The sequence below is a fragment of the Ovis canadensis genome, chromosome X (assembly GCF_042477335.2).
Source record: "Ovis canadensis isolate MfBH-ARS-UI-01 breed Bighorn chromosome X, ARS-UI_OviCan_v2, whole genome shotgun sequence".
NCBI classification, from domain to species: Eukaryota; Metazoa; Chordata; class Mammalia; order Artiodactyla; family Bovidae; genus Ovis; species Ovis canadensis.
Genome location: NC_091727.1, coordinates 87425729 through 87438812, shown reverse-complemented (window position 1 = coordinate 87438812; position 13084 = coordinate 87425729). Strand labels below are relative to the sequence as shown.

The window sequence follows — 13084 nt, the reverse complement described above, 5'->3', positions numbered from 1 at the left end:
TGGAGTGGGATGCCATTGCTGGTCAGAATGGTCACCATCCAAAATCTTAAGGATAAATGTTGGAGAGGGAGCAGAGAAAAGGGAACCCTCGTACACCCTCGAAATGTAAGTTGGTACACTCAATATGAAGAACAGTATGGAGGTTCCTTAAACAACTACAAACAGAACTACCATATGATCCCACTCCTGAATATATACTGAGATAGAAACTCTAATGTGAAAAGATACATGCACCCCAACATCCATTGCAGCACTATTTACAACAGATGAGATATGGAAGCAACTTAAGTGTCCATTGACAGATGACTGGATAAAGAAGATGTGGTATACACAGAAACAGACACAGACACACAGACACACAGACACACACACACAACACTGGAATACTACTCAGCCATGAAAAATAACAAAGTAAATACCATTTGTGGCAACATGGATGGACCTGCTCTTGCTGCTGCTAAGTCGCTTCAGTCATGTCCAACTCTGTGCGACCACATAGATGGCAGCCCACCAGGCTCCCCTATCCCTAGGATTCTCCAGGCAAGAACATTGGAGTGGGTTGCCATTTCTTTCTCCAATGCATGAAAGTGAAAAGTGAAAGTGAAGTCACTCAGTCATGTCTGACTCTTCACGACCCCATGGACTGCAGCCTACCAGGCTCCTGTGCCTATGGGATTTTCCAGGTAAGAGTACTGGAGTGGGTTGCCATTGCCTTCTCTGCGGATGGACCTAGAGATTATCATATTAAGTGAAGTAAGTCGGAAAGAGAAAGAAATATTCTATGGTAAGACTTATAGGTGCAATCTAAAAAGACGATGCAAATGAAATTATTTACAAATCAGAAAGACTCAGAATAAAATTATGGTTACCAAAGGGGAAAAGCAGGGGAAGGGATAAATTAGGAGTCTGGGATTAACAGATGCACACTAAGTATAAAATAGTACTACTGTAGCACTGGAGAAGACTCTTGAGAGCCCCTTGGACAGCAAGGAGATCAAGCCAGTCAATCCTAAAGGAAATCAACCCCGAATATCCGTTGAAAGGACTGGTGCTAAAGCTGAAGCTCCAATACTTTGGCCACCTGATGGGAAGAGCCAACTCACCTGGATTTTGTCCTCTCCTGGCCTGAACCACTGCTCCTCACACTAAGTCCCAATCTCCCATAGACCCTGATGTCAGGAAGTCAGGACAGGCCTAGTGTGCTCTTCTCACCCCAGGGGCTCCCAGGGCCAACAACAGGGGCGGGGGTCTATGGGCTTCCATCAGTCCTCCCTCGGGGTCCCTCCAGTCTTCCTTCAGGACCTCACCTTGTCTCCAGGTAAGACTTTGGATTCTCTCCTGTCTCCTACTAAAGCCCCAGCCCTTATACCAGGACCCCAGTCTATCTGAGACCCGGAGTGTCAGGAATTCCACTCCCTATACCAGGACCCCAGTCTCTCTGAGACCCGAATGTCAGGAAATGCAGCATGTGCTCATCCACCCTGTGTCCTCCCAGAGCCCACTCTGCTCTGGGGTCCAAGGTCCGCTCAGTCTTCCCTCCACATCCTCACCTTGACTCTCAAAAGAACTGAGATCTTCCCCTCTGCCCATCTGAGGCCCTGCCCCTTCTAACAGTTGCCTAATGTCTCTGAGACACAGATGCAGAAGTCAGAACAGGCTGCCAAGTGCTCCTCCCACTACCAGGGTGGCCCAGGGCTGACAGCAGGGGCAGGGATCTGTGGGGTTCCTTACATCCTCCCTCAGGGACCTCATCTAGAGCCCTGGCAGATCCGGGGATGCCCTTTGTGTTGACCCGAGGCGGGACCCTCACATCAAGGCTCAAGGAGCACAGAGGGTGGATGAGCACATGCTGCATTTCCTGACATTCGGGTCTCAGAGAAACTGGGGACCTGGGAGAGGGGGCATGTCCTCAAGTGAGCAGAGGGAAGAAGCCCAGCTCCCCTAGGGTTTCAAGATGAGGACCCTCAGGGAGGACTGAGGGGACCCTGGACCCCAGTCAGAGGAGACCTCAAAGAAGCCTGTAGCTGCTATTGGCCCTTGGTAACCTTGGCGTAGGATGAGCCCAACATGCATGGTCTCACTTCCTGACATCTGGGTCTCAGACTGGGGACCTTGCATATAGGGTGGGGCCTCAGGGGGGAGCGATTCCCAGGTCCTGCTGCTGCCGCTGCTAAGTCACTTCAGTCGTGTCCAACTCTGTGCGACCCCATAGACAGCAGCCCACCAGGCTCCCCGGTCCCTGGGATTCTCCAGGCAAGAACACTGGAGTGGGTTGCCACTGCCTTCTCCAATGCATGAAAGTGAAAAGTGAAAGGGTCCTGCGGGGTGTCAAATTGAGGACCCTGAGGAGGCCCTAGAGGACCCTGGACCCAATCAGAGGAGACCTCAAAGAAGCCCGTCTCTGTTGTCCTTCCAGGGCAACCATGCGGGCAGGATGAGCGCTACACGCATGCGCTGACTTCCTGACATCCAGGTCTTCAAGAGACTGGGGTCCCGGTGTAAGGGGCGGGGCTTCAGTTCCAGGAGGCGAGAATCCAGGTCCTGCGCGGAGGCAAGGTGAAGTGTCTGAAGGAGGACTGGGGGGGGGGGGACCCTGAGTGAGGACCGACAGAACCCCACAGATCCCCGCCCCTGTAGTTGGCCCTGGGACACTTTGCGGTGAGAAGAGCACACTCGGCCTGTCTGACTTCCTAACGTGCGGGTCTCAGAGAGATAGGACCTCGTGAGTGCAGCAGCGTCTCAAAATGGCGGACGGGACAGTCCCGGGTGCTGCCTGAAGTCCAGGCTCCACGCAAGGAAGGACTGAAGCGGTTAGACTCCAACACGGAGGGAGGGATCCCGGTCCTTGTGGGGGCTCTTGGAGGCCTTAGAGCGGGGTGAGCAGGGTGAGTAGTTTTTTGACATCTGGCTCAGGGACCTTGGGCGGAGGGTGGAGGCTTCAGGTTGGCAGAGGCTGGACTCCCCGGACTGAGCAGATGCCTGCCCCGTGGTCAGTGCTTGGAGGCCAGGCGGGGCATGAGGAGCAGCTGAGGACCAAGCATCTCCCCAGCCTAGAACCCCCGGGAGGCCCTGGGCAGGTGCGGCCAAATGTGGGGCCCCTCAGCGCTTTCTGTACAGACTGGCATCTTGTTCTGAGTTAGCCTGCAGGCCCCCAAAGGGGAGGGTCCAGGCTGTGCCAGGGGAAAGGGGAGAACTACAAGGGAGCCCCGAGGGGACCTGCCATGCCCCAACTGCGGGGACCTCACAGAGTCCACTCCTCCCAGCACAAAAGGCCCAGGGCTGTGCCACACTACCCCCAAGGTGTCCCCATCATTTCTCTCACAGGAGCTCCAGGAACCAGGAGGCCAAGGCAGACGTCTGAGGCCCATGTCGTGAGGTCGGAGAGCAGAGGAGGCCCAGGCAGTACCAGGAGTGAAGGTGAGGAGGGTGCCCTGAGTAGGGCTCCCTATCCCAGAACAAAGGGGACCCCAGAAGGCCCTAATCGCCCTGCTTTGTCAGTGCCAGAAATCTCGGGCTGTGCTGACTACACCCTGGGGAGCCACTTCACTTCTTCCTTCAGGTAGCCAAGGGACTGGCTGCCCAGGGTTAGCGCCCCTGTGAGGTCTGAGTGAAACCTTCAAGGGGAGACCTGTAAGTGGCCTGTATCAGACGGCCCAAGGCCTCCCGTGGGTTCTGGGCTGGGGAGATGCTTGGTCCTCACCTGCTCGTCATGTCCCGCCTGGCCTCTGTGCACTGACCACAGGGGCAGTGGGGTTCTCAGCCCAGGCCATTCCCACCCCCTCCTCCCCTAAGCCCCTGTCTCACGCCTGTCTGGGGTTTGATCACAGGCATCGTGCTCCTGGTGGGGATGAGTAAGCTGAACAAGCCCGAGGAAGACCTTCAGGACCCAGGCGAGGCCCAGGGCCTGGTGGAGGTGCAGCTCTTGGGGGCTGAGGTGCAAGAGGCTGCATCCCCCTCGGCCTCCTCCTCCACAGTGTCCTCCTCAGCCCCCCGGGAGGCCTTGCCCCAGGAAGCTCTGAAGGAGATGATAACTAAGCTGATGAACTTCCTGCTCCTCAAGTATCGAGCCAAGGAGCTGACTTCCCAGGCGGAAATGCTGAAGAAGGTCCTCAAGGATAACCAGGAGCACTTCCCGGTGGTTTTCAGACAAGCCTCGGAGTGCCTGCAGCTGGTCTTTGGTGTGGAGGTGACGGGGGTATACCCCAGGAAGGACACCTACGGTATGATCCCTGCCCTGGGTCTCACCTGCGATGAGATGCTGAGCGATGGGCAGGGCCTGCCCAAGGCCGGTCTACTGGTGCTGGTCCTCAGCGTGATCATGAGGAATGGAGACCCCACCCCTGAGGAGGTGGTCTGGGGAGCACTCAGCAGGATGGGGGTGTATGTTGGGAGGGAGAACTCCATCTTTGGGGAGCCCAGGGAGCTGCTGACCCAAGTGTGGGTGGGGGGAGGGTACCTGGAGTACCGGCAGGTGCCTGACAGTGACCCTGCTTGCTGCGAGTTCCTGTGGGGTCCCCGGGCCTATGCGGAGACCAGCAAAGAGCAAGTCATGGCATTTGTGCTCAGGGTCAGACAAAGGACTTGGAGGACCTTCCCACTCCTGTCTGCAGAGGCTGAGAGGGAGGAGGACAAGGAGGCCTGAGCCAGAGCAGCAGCCAGGCTAATCTTCCCCTCTGTGATTGAAGAGGGAGTAGTCAGCCTTCTCAGAACTGAGGGCCTGGGCCAGTTGGGGAAGCCATTGTGTAGCATCTTTGGGTTCCTGTTCTTTTTGATGACAGGCAAACTCATTTCTCTTTCCTTTAGAAAATTGTCAAACTTGGATTGTTTTAATGGAAGGCTAAATAAACTTGAGTGTCTCAGCTTTGTGAATGATGATCACAATGTGTTTGTGCTTACCCAGTTCAAGAACAAGAGTTTTGCTATTTTGTAAAAGCAGTTGGGAAATCTTCCATTTTGTGTTGTGGTCCTGAACAGGATACAGTGGAAGTGGAATTAGGACTGTTTTGGAAACGTGAACTTACTGAGCGGTAGTATTGATGGGGGAAGAATTAGATGATAAAAGTAATCGTAGTGAATTCATGCTTCCATCCTTCCTGTGTAGCATTCTCAAAAACTAAATTATCTCTCTTTATTTGGATTTGCCTGGGTTATTTAAGGAAGTAGCAGACAGTTCATCTGAGCCCCCTGCTCACTGGCTCGAAGACCTTTATGGAGCCTCTGCTCCATGAAAGTCCATGGTAGCAGTGGGGGCACTAGGAGAAGCAGAACACCCCCACAGCTAGAGTGATGGTCTCAGAGCCGCAGTCACACAAGGAAGGTGGAGAGACGTCCCCTAGTCCCACGGAACAAGGCAGCACCGGAAGGGGTGGTGGGGCTCCAGGAGGAGCACTCAAGTGTCGGTACCTGAGCCAGGGTGGTTTGGGGCTTTGAGAACTTGGGTTCCTTCTGTGGGAGGTGATCGTGATGAGGCTGGTTGGTGGCAGCCCTCAGACTTACAGGCAGTGTGTCATGAGGTTGATGGGAAAGTCTGAAATGGATCATTGCTGTCAGGTGTCCTTTTGTGTCTCGGATAAAGCCCAGAGAGATCTCTTTCTGAGGCAGGAAGGAAGGGGTCATTCCTGGCTCCTGAAGCATTGCTGTTGACCACAGGGGCAAAAAAGGTGTTTTCTACCACCACCACCCCCCCCCCCCCATCTGCTATGAATCCTGGAGAAATGTGAATCTTGCTCTTTGAAGTATTTCACTGTGTTCCCTTGGCTAGCCATCCTCTCTGCCCTGGGAAAGCTGATTACCAAGTATATTGAAATGACAATTTATTTGGTCATCTGGACTATATTTCAGCCACTCGTGAGCACGGTCTAGATTTCAGTGGGAAGAAATGTGTGAGGAGAAGCTGCAAATGTGGACAGGAATGCTGGGTGTCTGGAATCCTGGGAACAAGTTTCACAGCACTGCTCCCCAGCCACAAGCACACACAATGCCCAAATTGAATAATATATCCTCCAAGAGGAAAACACTCAGAGCAGCAGTTTTGACTGGTGTTCTATTCTGTTTCCTATTGAGCTGCCGGTTTTCTGAGGTGTCTTGAAAGCAAAACAGTTTCCTGAGGAGAGAGGGACAGAGTCTGGATCTGAATCACACTAGAAATAAGTACTCGCCAGTAAAGATGTAACATCTGCCAGAATCCCTGGGTTCAGGCAGGTTGAGAAGTGTGGAGGCAGCAGAGGACTTACAGGTTAAGGCTGCGCCTGGCATCAAAGGGCAGGAGCGACTTCCGGCCCTAAGGAGGTGGTGGGGTCACTGCAGTGGGGGGTGCAGATGGGTGCGGGGGGCCGAGGGGGCAGCTCTGTGCTGAGTGCCAGAGAACAACGGGAACAGGAGACGTGATTCTGCCCACATATGTGCAGCTGCCAGAGAGTCAGTGGACTCTTGGAAAAGGGGGAGAATTTCAAGACCCATGTGCCCTGCTCAGACTCTCCTCCCAAAACAAAGGAGATTTTGTCGTTATAAATTCTAACCACTGTTCTTGTTGAGCATTTGCTTGGAAGAGTGGAATTGGAGAGATGTCAGGTGCTCAGTCACCTTTGCCTTCCTCTCTCCCTGCACACATGGGGACACGGCCCTGCCAGGCCTCTTCACTTAGGAAGGGTCATGTGATGACCCGGGGCCAATGAATTTTGAGCAGAAGCATTTTTGTCAGGACCATTTGTTTTGAAGGGACACAGGCGCCTGGGGGTTGATCCTCAAGTCAGGACAACACACAGACATAGACCACTCAGAGTGTGGTTGCTCTCCCAGAGACTAAAGTCCTGCGCCTCTGACCCTTGAGAGAGGCTGCCCCGCAGGGAGCTGGCTGCAGGGATTCCTCCTACCACACCCACAGTCACACCCCTGCTGCCCTCCCTGAGCTGCACTGTCAGCCCCCTCGGGGCTGTGCTCAGTCTCCATCAGGAGGCCAGCAGCTAGGTGCCAAAGTTCCCTGTTGGGGTTGGGGGCATCCTCCTTGTGGGGCCCAGCCCCGAGGCCAACCACCCCTGCTGCCCCCAGCACCCCTTCTTCCCCAGAACCTGGCCTTGGGATTTGTCCTACCTGCCACAGGAGCCGCTTAGGCCCTGGTCCTGATGACCTCATGCGTGTATATTTATCTGGAAGTCCCAGGGCAGCATCCCCTTCCACAGTGCTTCAGGTGGAGCCGACAGGACTTGACACAGCGTCTGGGTGATCTCCTCATGGTGGGTCAGTAGTATTCATTGCCATAGAAGTGCAGGGCACATGTCTATGATCCTGAGGTGTATTAGACCATTCCCTGTGGAATCCCACGTGTTGGAGGAAACTCGGGGTCTTGTGAATGTGACTGTGCGGTCCTAGCTTTTGAGCCTGAGTGTGAGAGGCAGAGGGGTATCTAATCAGCCATCCACAGAGCCAGCTAGGAGCCAGTCAGGCTATTTGAGCAGAGGACAGGCTCTAGCAGATGGCAGGGTTGGTATCCAGGATGCTCTCCTAGGTGCAAGAGGCCCCAGACTCCAGTGAGGATTTGGAAAGTCACCAGGTCCCAGGGGTGCAGGCTGCAAAGAGGGTCGGCCGCCCCATAGAAGTGGAAGCAGCAAGCCTCTGGAGATCCCATCTGACCTGGCTGGGAGAGGGAGTGGGGAGCAGATGCCGCTGCAGGTGAGCTGCTGCCCGGGTCTCCATGAGGACATCCGTGCTCTGGGGCCAATTCCGGGACCACAGCCCCAGGGGCCACTCCGGGATGGATATATAACACCTTCATAACAGGTACTCCTCATGCGCCTTATTGGAAATGACTGCTAGGTGTAGTTGGGATCTTGCTCTGGGTACATAAGAACCTCAGGCCTTTGGCTGCTAGGGGGCCCAAACTGCTCCCCACAACCGACTTATACGGAGGTCATTTCCTGGATCCAGCATCTTCAGCAGCAGCCTCTGTGTAGAAACACACCACTATGTTCCCACGCTGATCTTGCCCAGGGCATCACAGATTGGACAGCTGCCATCCCTGGCTTAAGGATTCTCAGTGAATGTTCTGCTCCTTTGTGAAGTCCCTGTGTTTCCTCAGGGCTTCCCTGGAGGCTCAGTGTTAAAGAATCTGCCTGCAATGTGGGAGACGCAAGTTCGATCCCTGGGTGGGAAGATACTCTGGAGGAGCAAATGGCAGCCCTTTCCAGTATTCTTGCCTGGGAAATCCCATGGGCAGAGGAGCCCCGAGGGGGGCTACAGTCCATGGAGTCGCAAAGAGTCAGACACGGCTGAGCGACTGAGCACACTGAGACGTACACCAAGGTAAAGGTTTGCTCTGGACCCTTGTATCTTTGGCAAGACACTGGCCCCTGCCTGGATCTTGACAGACTTCTGTGGCAAATAACACTGGCCAACATCTTAAAGTGGTTTTTGAGCGAGTACAGGGTTCCAGGTCTACACCTGGCCTCGGTTGGTGGCTTTTGCCATATCCAGGCAAATATCTATGAGGTTGGATCAGAGCAGTGTTTGTGGGACTTGACAAAAAGCGGATCCAAAAATGTTTTGTACAATGTCCCTTGATTAGCATTTGTCTGATATTTCACTCGTGCCTAGTCTGGGATTAGGAGTTTGAGGGAGGAATATTACAGATGTTAAATCCCATTCTCATCACATCCTGTCAAGTGCATATACTGTTAGCACAATTGATCACTGATGATGCTCTCATTGACCATCTGGCTGAGAGACTGCTTGTCATGAGTCTGCGCAATAAGGTGGTTGTTTTATGCCCCCTTTCCATCCTGTCCTCTTTGGAAGAAAGTCTTGCTTCAGGGGTGGATAATTGTGCTCCACTTTCTAGAGGTGGGAGTGTCTGCATAAACTGGAATCTTTCTCGGTGGGAGATTTGTCCATCCTTGTTTGTGTAATTAGGAAATCATTTATTTTTCTCAGTATGGACTCATGGTATTTATATTACACTTTGGGTTAAAATACAATGCAACTTTATATATTTTTTATTTTGAAATTGTTCAGACTGACCATTGGGAGCTCTTCCTGTCAGCTCCCTTTGTATATACCTTTGTCATATCCCTGAAAACCTTGCTTCCTTTTTTGAAATTTTTTGAGCACTTTTTTTTTTCACACCCTACAAAGATGCTCTAGGTTCATTTTCCATCTTTCCCGTCCCAATTCTAGAATAATCAATTTTTCCATGGAGCCCTTGTTCCTTTTATTGTCAAATGATATTGACAAAACTACATCTGTACACTAAGTGTGCTCATTGGTACTGAAGGGCCATTGATTCTCAGACCTCTTGGTGGTCAGAGCAAAGAATTATATGTGTACTTCCTATCCTGTGTTTATTTATATCTCTAGAAATACTTTGATGGTAATGATTTCATGGATATGACACCAAAAACACAGCCAAAAAAAAAAAAAGAAAAAAAAACAGATAAATTGGACCTCATTTAAAAAAAAAAAAAACTATGTGCATCAAAGAACACAATCAAGGAAGCTACCATATGATCCAGGAATTCCACTTCTGAGTGTATATTCAGAAGGAAATGAAAATAGGATATGGAAAAGATATCTTCACTCCTACATTTGTTGCCGCATTGTTCACAATATACAAAGTATGGATACAACCTAAGCGTCCGTCAGTGGATGAATGGATAAAGATGTGACATATTCAGTATACAGCCATGTGAGAGAAGGAAATCCTGCCATTTGCAACAACTTGGAAGGAGCTTGAGGGCATTATGCTAAGTAAAATAAGGGAGACAGAAAAAGATAAATATGGTTTGTTATCACTTACATGCAGCGTCTGAAAAGGACAAACTGGGACTTCCCTGCCAGTCCAGTGGCTAAGACTCTGCACCTCCAATGCAGGGAGCATGGATTTGATCGCTGGTTGGGGAGTTAAGATCCCACATGCTGAGCAGTGAGGCCAAAAATTAAAAAAAACAAATAAAAATAAATTTAAAAAGTAAAATGGTCAGAGAAACAGAGAAGAGAGTAGTGTTTACCAAGAATTAGGGGATGGGGAAATAGGGAGAGATTGTTCACAGGGTACTAGCCCCCACTTACAATACTAACACATTTTGGGATCCAATGTATAGCAGGAGCTTATTGCTCACAGTTCCTTGTCAAATACTTGACTGTTGCAAAGGGAGCAGAACTTCTACATTCTCACCACAAAAAAGAAATGTGACAGGATGGAGGTGGTAGCTAATACTCTGTCTGTGATCATTTCACCATTTATAAATGTATCATATCAACATGACAAGATTTTTGCTTGAACTCCATCCCTCCTTGCTAGCGAGGCTTCTAGAAAAGTGGAGTAAACCTCACTGCAATTGTAGTGTCATTCACCCACGTGATGCTTCCAGATTTCAGGAAGAAACAGTTTTCAGTGTGAGTGAAATTTTAAATGTCCCATAGGCGATACTGTCTCTTCTGGCTCAGGTACAGCACCCACATGACACTCTGGAAGCCATTCTGCAGATCAGAATCCTTTTCTGCTTGTTTCCATTTTTTAAAGTTGGATTCATGTTGATGTATGGAAAAATCAATACGGTATTATAAAGTAATTAGCCTCCAATTAAAATAAAAAAAGTTGGCATCTATATACTGTCGTACTTTTCTTTTTTGTTGTTGTACTTTTCTAATTTCAAATTCCCTTGCTTACCCTGACTGAAAAGTAGGAACACCGTACAGGTTAAGAATTCTTTCCTGGTTCGGCGATTTATTACTCACAAAGCGTCACCTCTCCCCCCACGTGCAGAGAACAATGTGAGTCCATTTCCCAGCTTTGACAATAACCACCACACAGTCAAGTTTAGTAAACCCCACGTGTTTACTATGGGTGCAGTTGCCCTCCATCCAGCATCTGTGCTGGGACTGCAGCCTTCTCTCAAGGGACAAGGAGGCCCCCTCTTGAGTGAGGACGACACCCCAGAACAGAGGGTCCCATAGAATGCAACGCCACCATTACTGGGGACCCCAGGCCAGGCTGTCAGTCTAAGAACCTCTCCACCATGCCCACTCTTCCTAGGTGAACTCGGGGAGCCAGAGGTTGGGTCTGTGGGGTGCAGTCTCAGATGGGCAGAGGGAGGGCCCCACGTCCTGCGGAGACTCGAGGTGAGGACCAGAGGAGACTGAGGGTTCCCAGGGAATGTATGTGCTGCCCTCCTGACAGCCCTGGGGGACCACGAGGCATGGCGTCCAGATGTGACATCACTGATCCCACTGGGAGGTGGGGAAGTGAGGGCCTGGGTCAGAGAGCGTGGGTTCAGGTCAGCAGAGTGAAGGAGCCCAGCCACGCTAGGAGTCAAGGTAGAACCCTGGGGCCAGGGGGCTCTGGGGCCCCAGGACATACAGGTCATCACTGCTGTCAGCCTTGGGAGACCCTGGCAGGGTTGTGGGAATGAGTTCCCCACTCTGGTTTCCCTCTCAGGTGTGCTGGCTTGACAGGGCCTGGGTCTCTAAGGGAAGCAAAATCAGGTGGGTAGAGGGTGGTGCCCAGACTAGCTGAGAGTCAAGGCGAAGAGCAGAGGGAAGGCTGAATGACCCGTGGGACATCGTATCAGCCCATGGCGTCCTCAACCACTAAGAAGCCCTGGGCCTGGAGCCTTGCTGCAACATCCACAGCCTCCTCCTGGGGCTCAGGGCAGTGAGGCCCTTGGTGTGAGGGTCTGGCCTCTGCCGAGGACTTTGGCATCCCAGGACCTGCCAGGGCTCAGGTTGAGGACCCAGAGGGTGAACACAGGTGACCCCACAGTTCCACGCCTCTGCTGCCAGCCCTGGGCATCCCTGGTGGTGGGATGAGCACTTGGCAGCGTGTCGTGACTTCCACATCAGGGTCTCAGAGAGACTGGGGACCGAGGATAAGGGGTGGGGTCTCGTGGGCAGAGGGAAGGGTCCAGGTCCTCATGGGACTCCAAGGGCATGCACTAATGTACTTGGGGAATCCTGGACCCCAATCTGAGGGGACTCCACAGACCCCCACCCCCTACATTCGGGTGGTCTTGGAGGTCTCAGTGTAGAATTAGTGTTCTAGGCTGGTCCTGAGTTTCAGAATTCGGGTCTCAGAGAGACTGTGGACCTGGTTAAGAGGAACGGGGCCTCATTTGGGGAGAGGAGAGAATCCCAGGTCTTACCCAGAGGCAAAGTGAGGTGCCTGAGGGAGGACTGAGGGGACCCTGGACCCCAATGAGAAGAGACCTCAGAAAAGCCCATCCCTGCTGTCGGTCCTGAGACACCCTGGGATATGATGACTGCAACAGGCATGGTTTGACTTCCTGACACCCGGGTCTCAGCCAGGGGTCCTGGTACAGGGGGGCAGAGTTCCTGACACCCAGGTCTCAGACTGGGGTCCTGGTACAGGGGGCGGAGTTCCTGACATCCGGATCTCAGACTGGGGTCCTAGAACAGTATTCAGACTTCCTGACATCTGGGTCTCAGAGAGACTGGGGCCCTGGTGTGAGGAGCAGGGCCACAGTTGAGGAGAGGACGGAGCCCAGGTCCTAGCGGGAGTAAAGATGAGGATCCTGAGGAAGGAGTGAGTGGAGCTGGACCCCAGACCAAAGGGGACCCGGGTTGCCCCTAGGAGGGAAGGCCACGTGCAGCATATCCTGACATCCGGGCCTCAGAGTGCCTCGGACCTTGTGAGAGTAGCAGGGCCTCAAAGTGGTGGAAGGGAAAATCCCTGGTCCTGCCCGGAGTCCAGGCTCCATGCGAAAAAAGACTGAGGTGTTTGGACCCCAAGGCGGGGAGGTTTGCTAGCACTTGTCGGGGGGGTGGTCTCGGAGGCCCCAGAGCAGGGTGAGCAGGGTGAGTAGTTTATTCACCTATAGTGTTAGGGCCTCGGCAGGTGAGGTTTTCAGGTGGACAGCAGAGGCTACAGGTCGGCAGGGGCTGGACTCCCCGGCCTGAGCAGAACCCGCCCCTGTGGTCAGTGCTGGGAGGCCAGGCAGGACGTGAGGAGGAGCTGAGGACTGAGCATCTCCCCAGCCTAGGACCCGCAGGAGGCCCTGGGCAGGTGCAGCCACAGGTGGGGTCCTCAATGCTTTCTATCCAGACTTGGGTCTTATTCTGAGTTTCCCTGCAGGCC

General features: G+C 52.7%; 1 protein-coding gene across 1 annotated transcript; it reads left to right on the top strand.

Annotated features, from left to right (window-relative positions):
* The first annotated feature begins 3847 nt into the window (after positions 1–3847).
* Positions 3848–4650, top strand: LOC138929984 (melanoma-associated antigen 10-like). Its single transcript, XM_070289634.1, has one exon. The coding sequence runs from the start codon at positions 3848–3850 to the stop codon at positions 4640–4642; it is 795 nt and encodes a 264-aa protein (XP_070145735.1). The 3' UTR covers positions 4643–4650.
* Positions 4651–13084: the final 8434 nt, after the last annotated feature.

What these genes read in the sequence shown, in the direction of transcription:
- LOC138929984 (XM_070289634.1), top strand. Translation starts at nt 3,848, where the DNA reads ATGAGTAAGCTGAACAAGCCCGAGGAAGACCTTCAGGACCCAGGCGAG.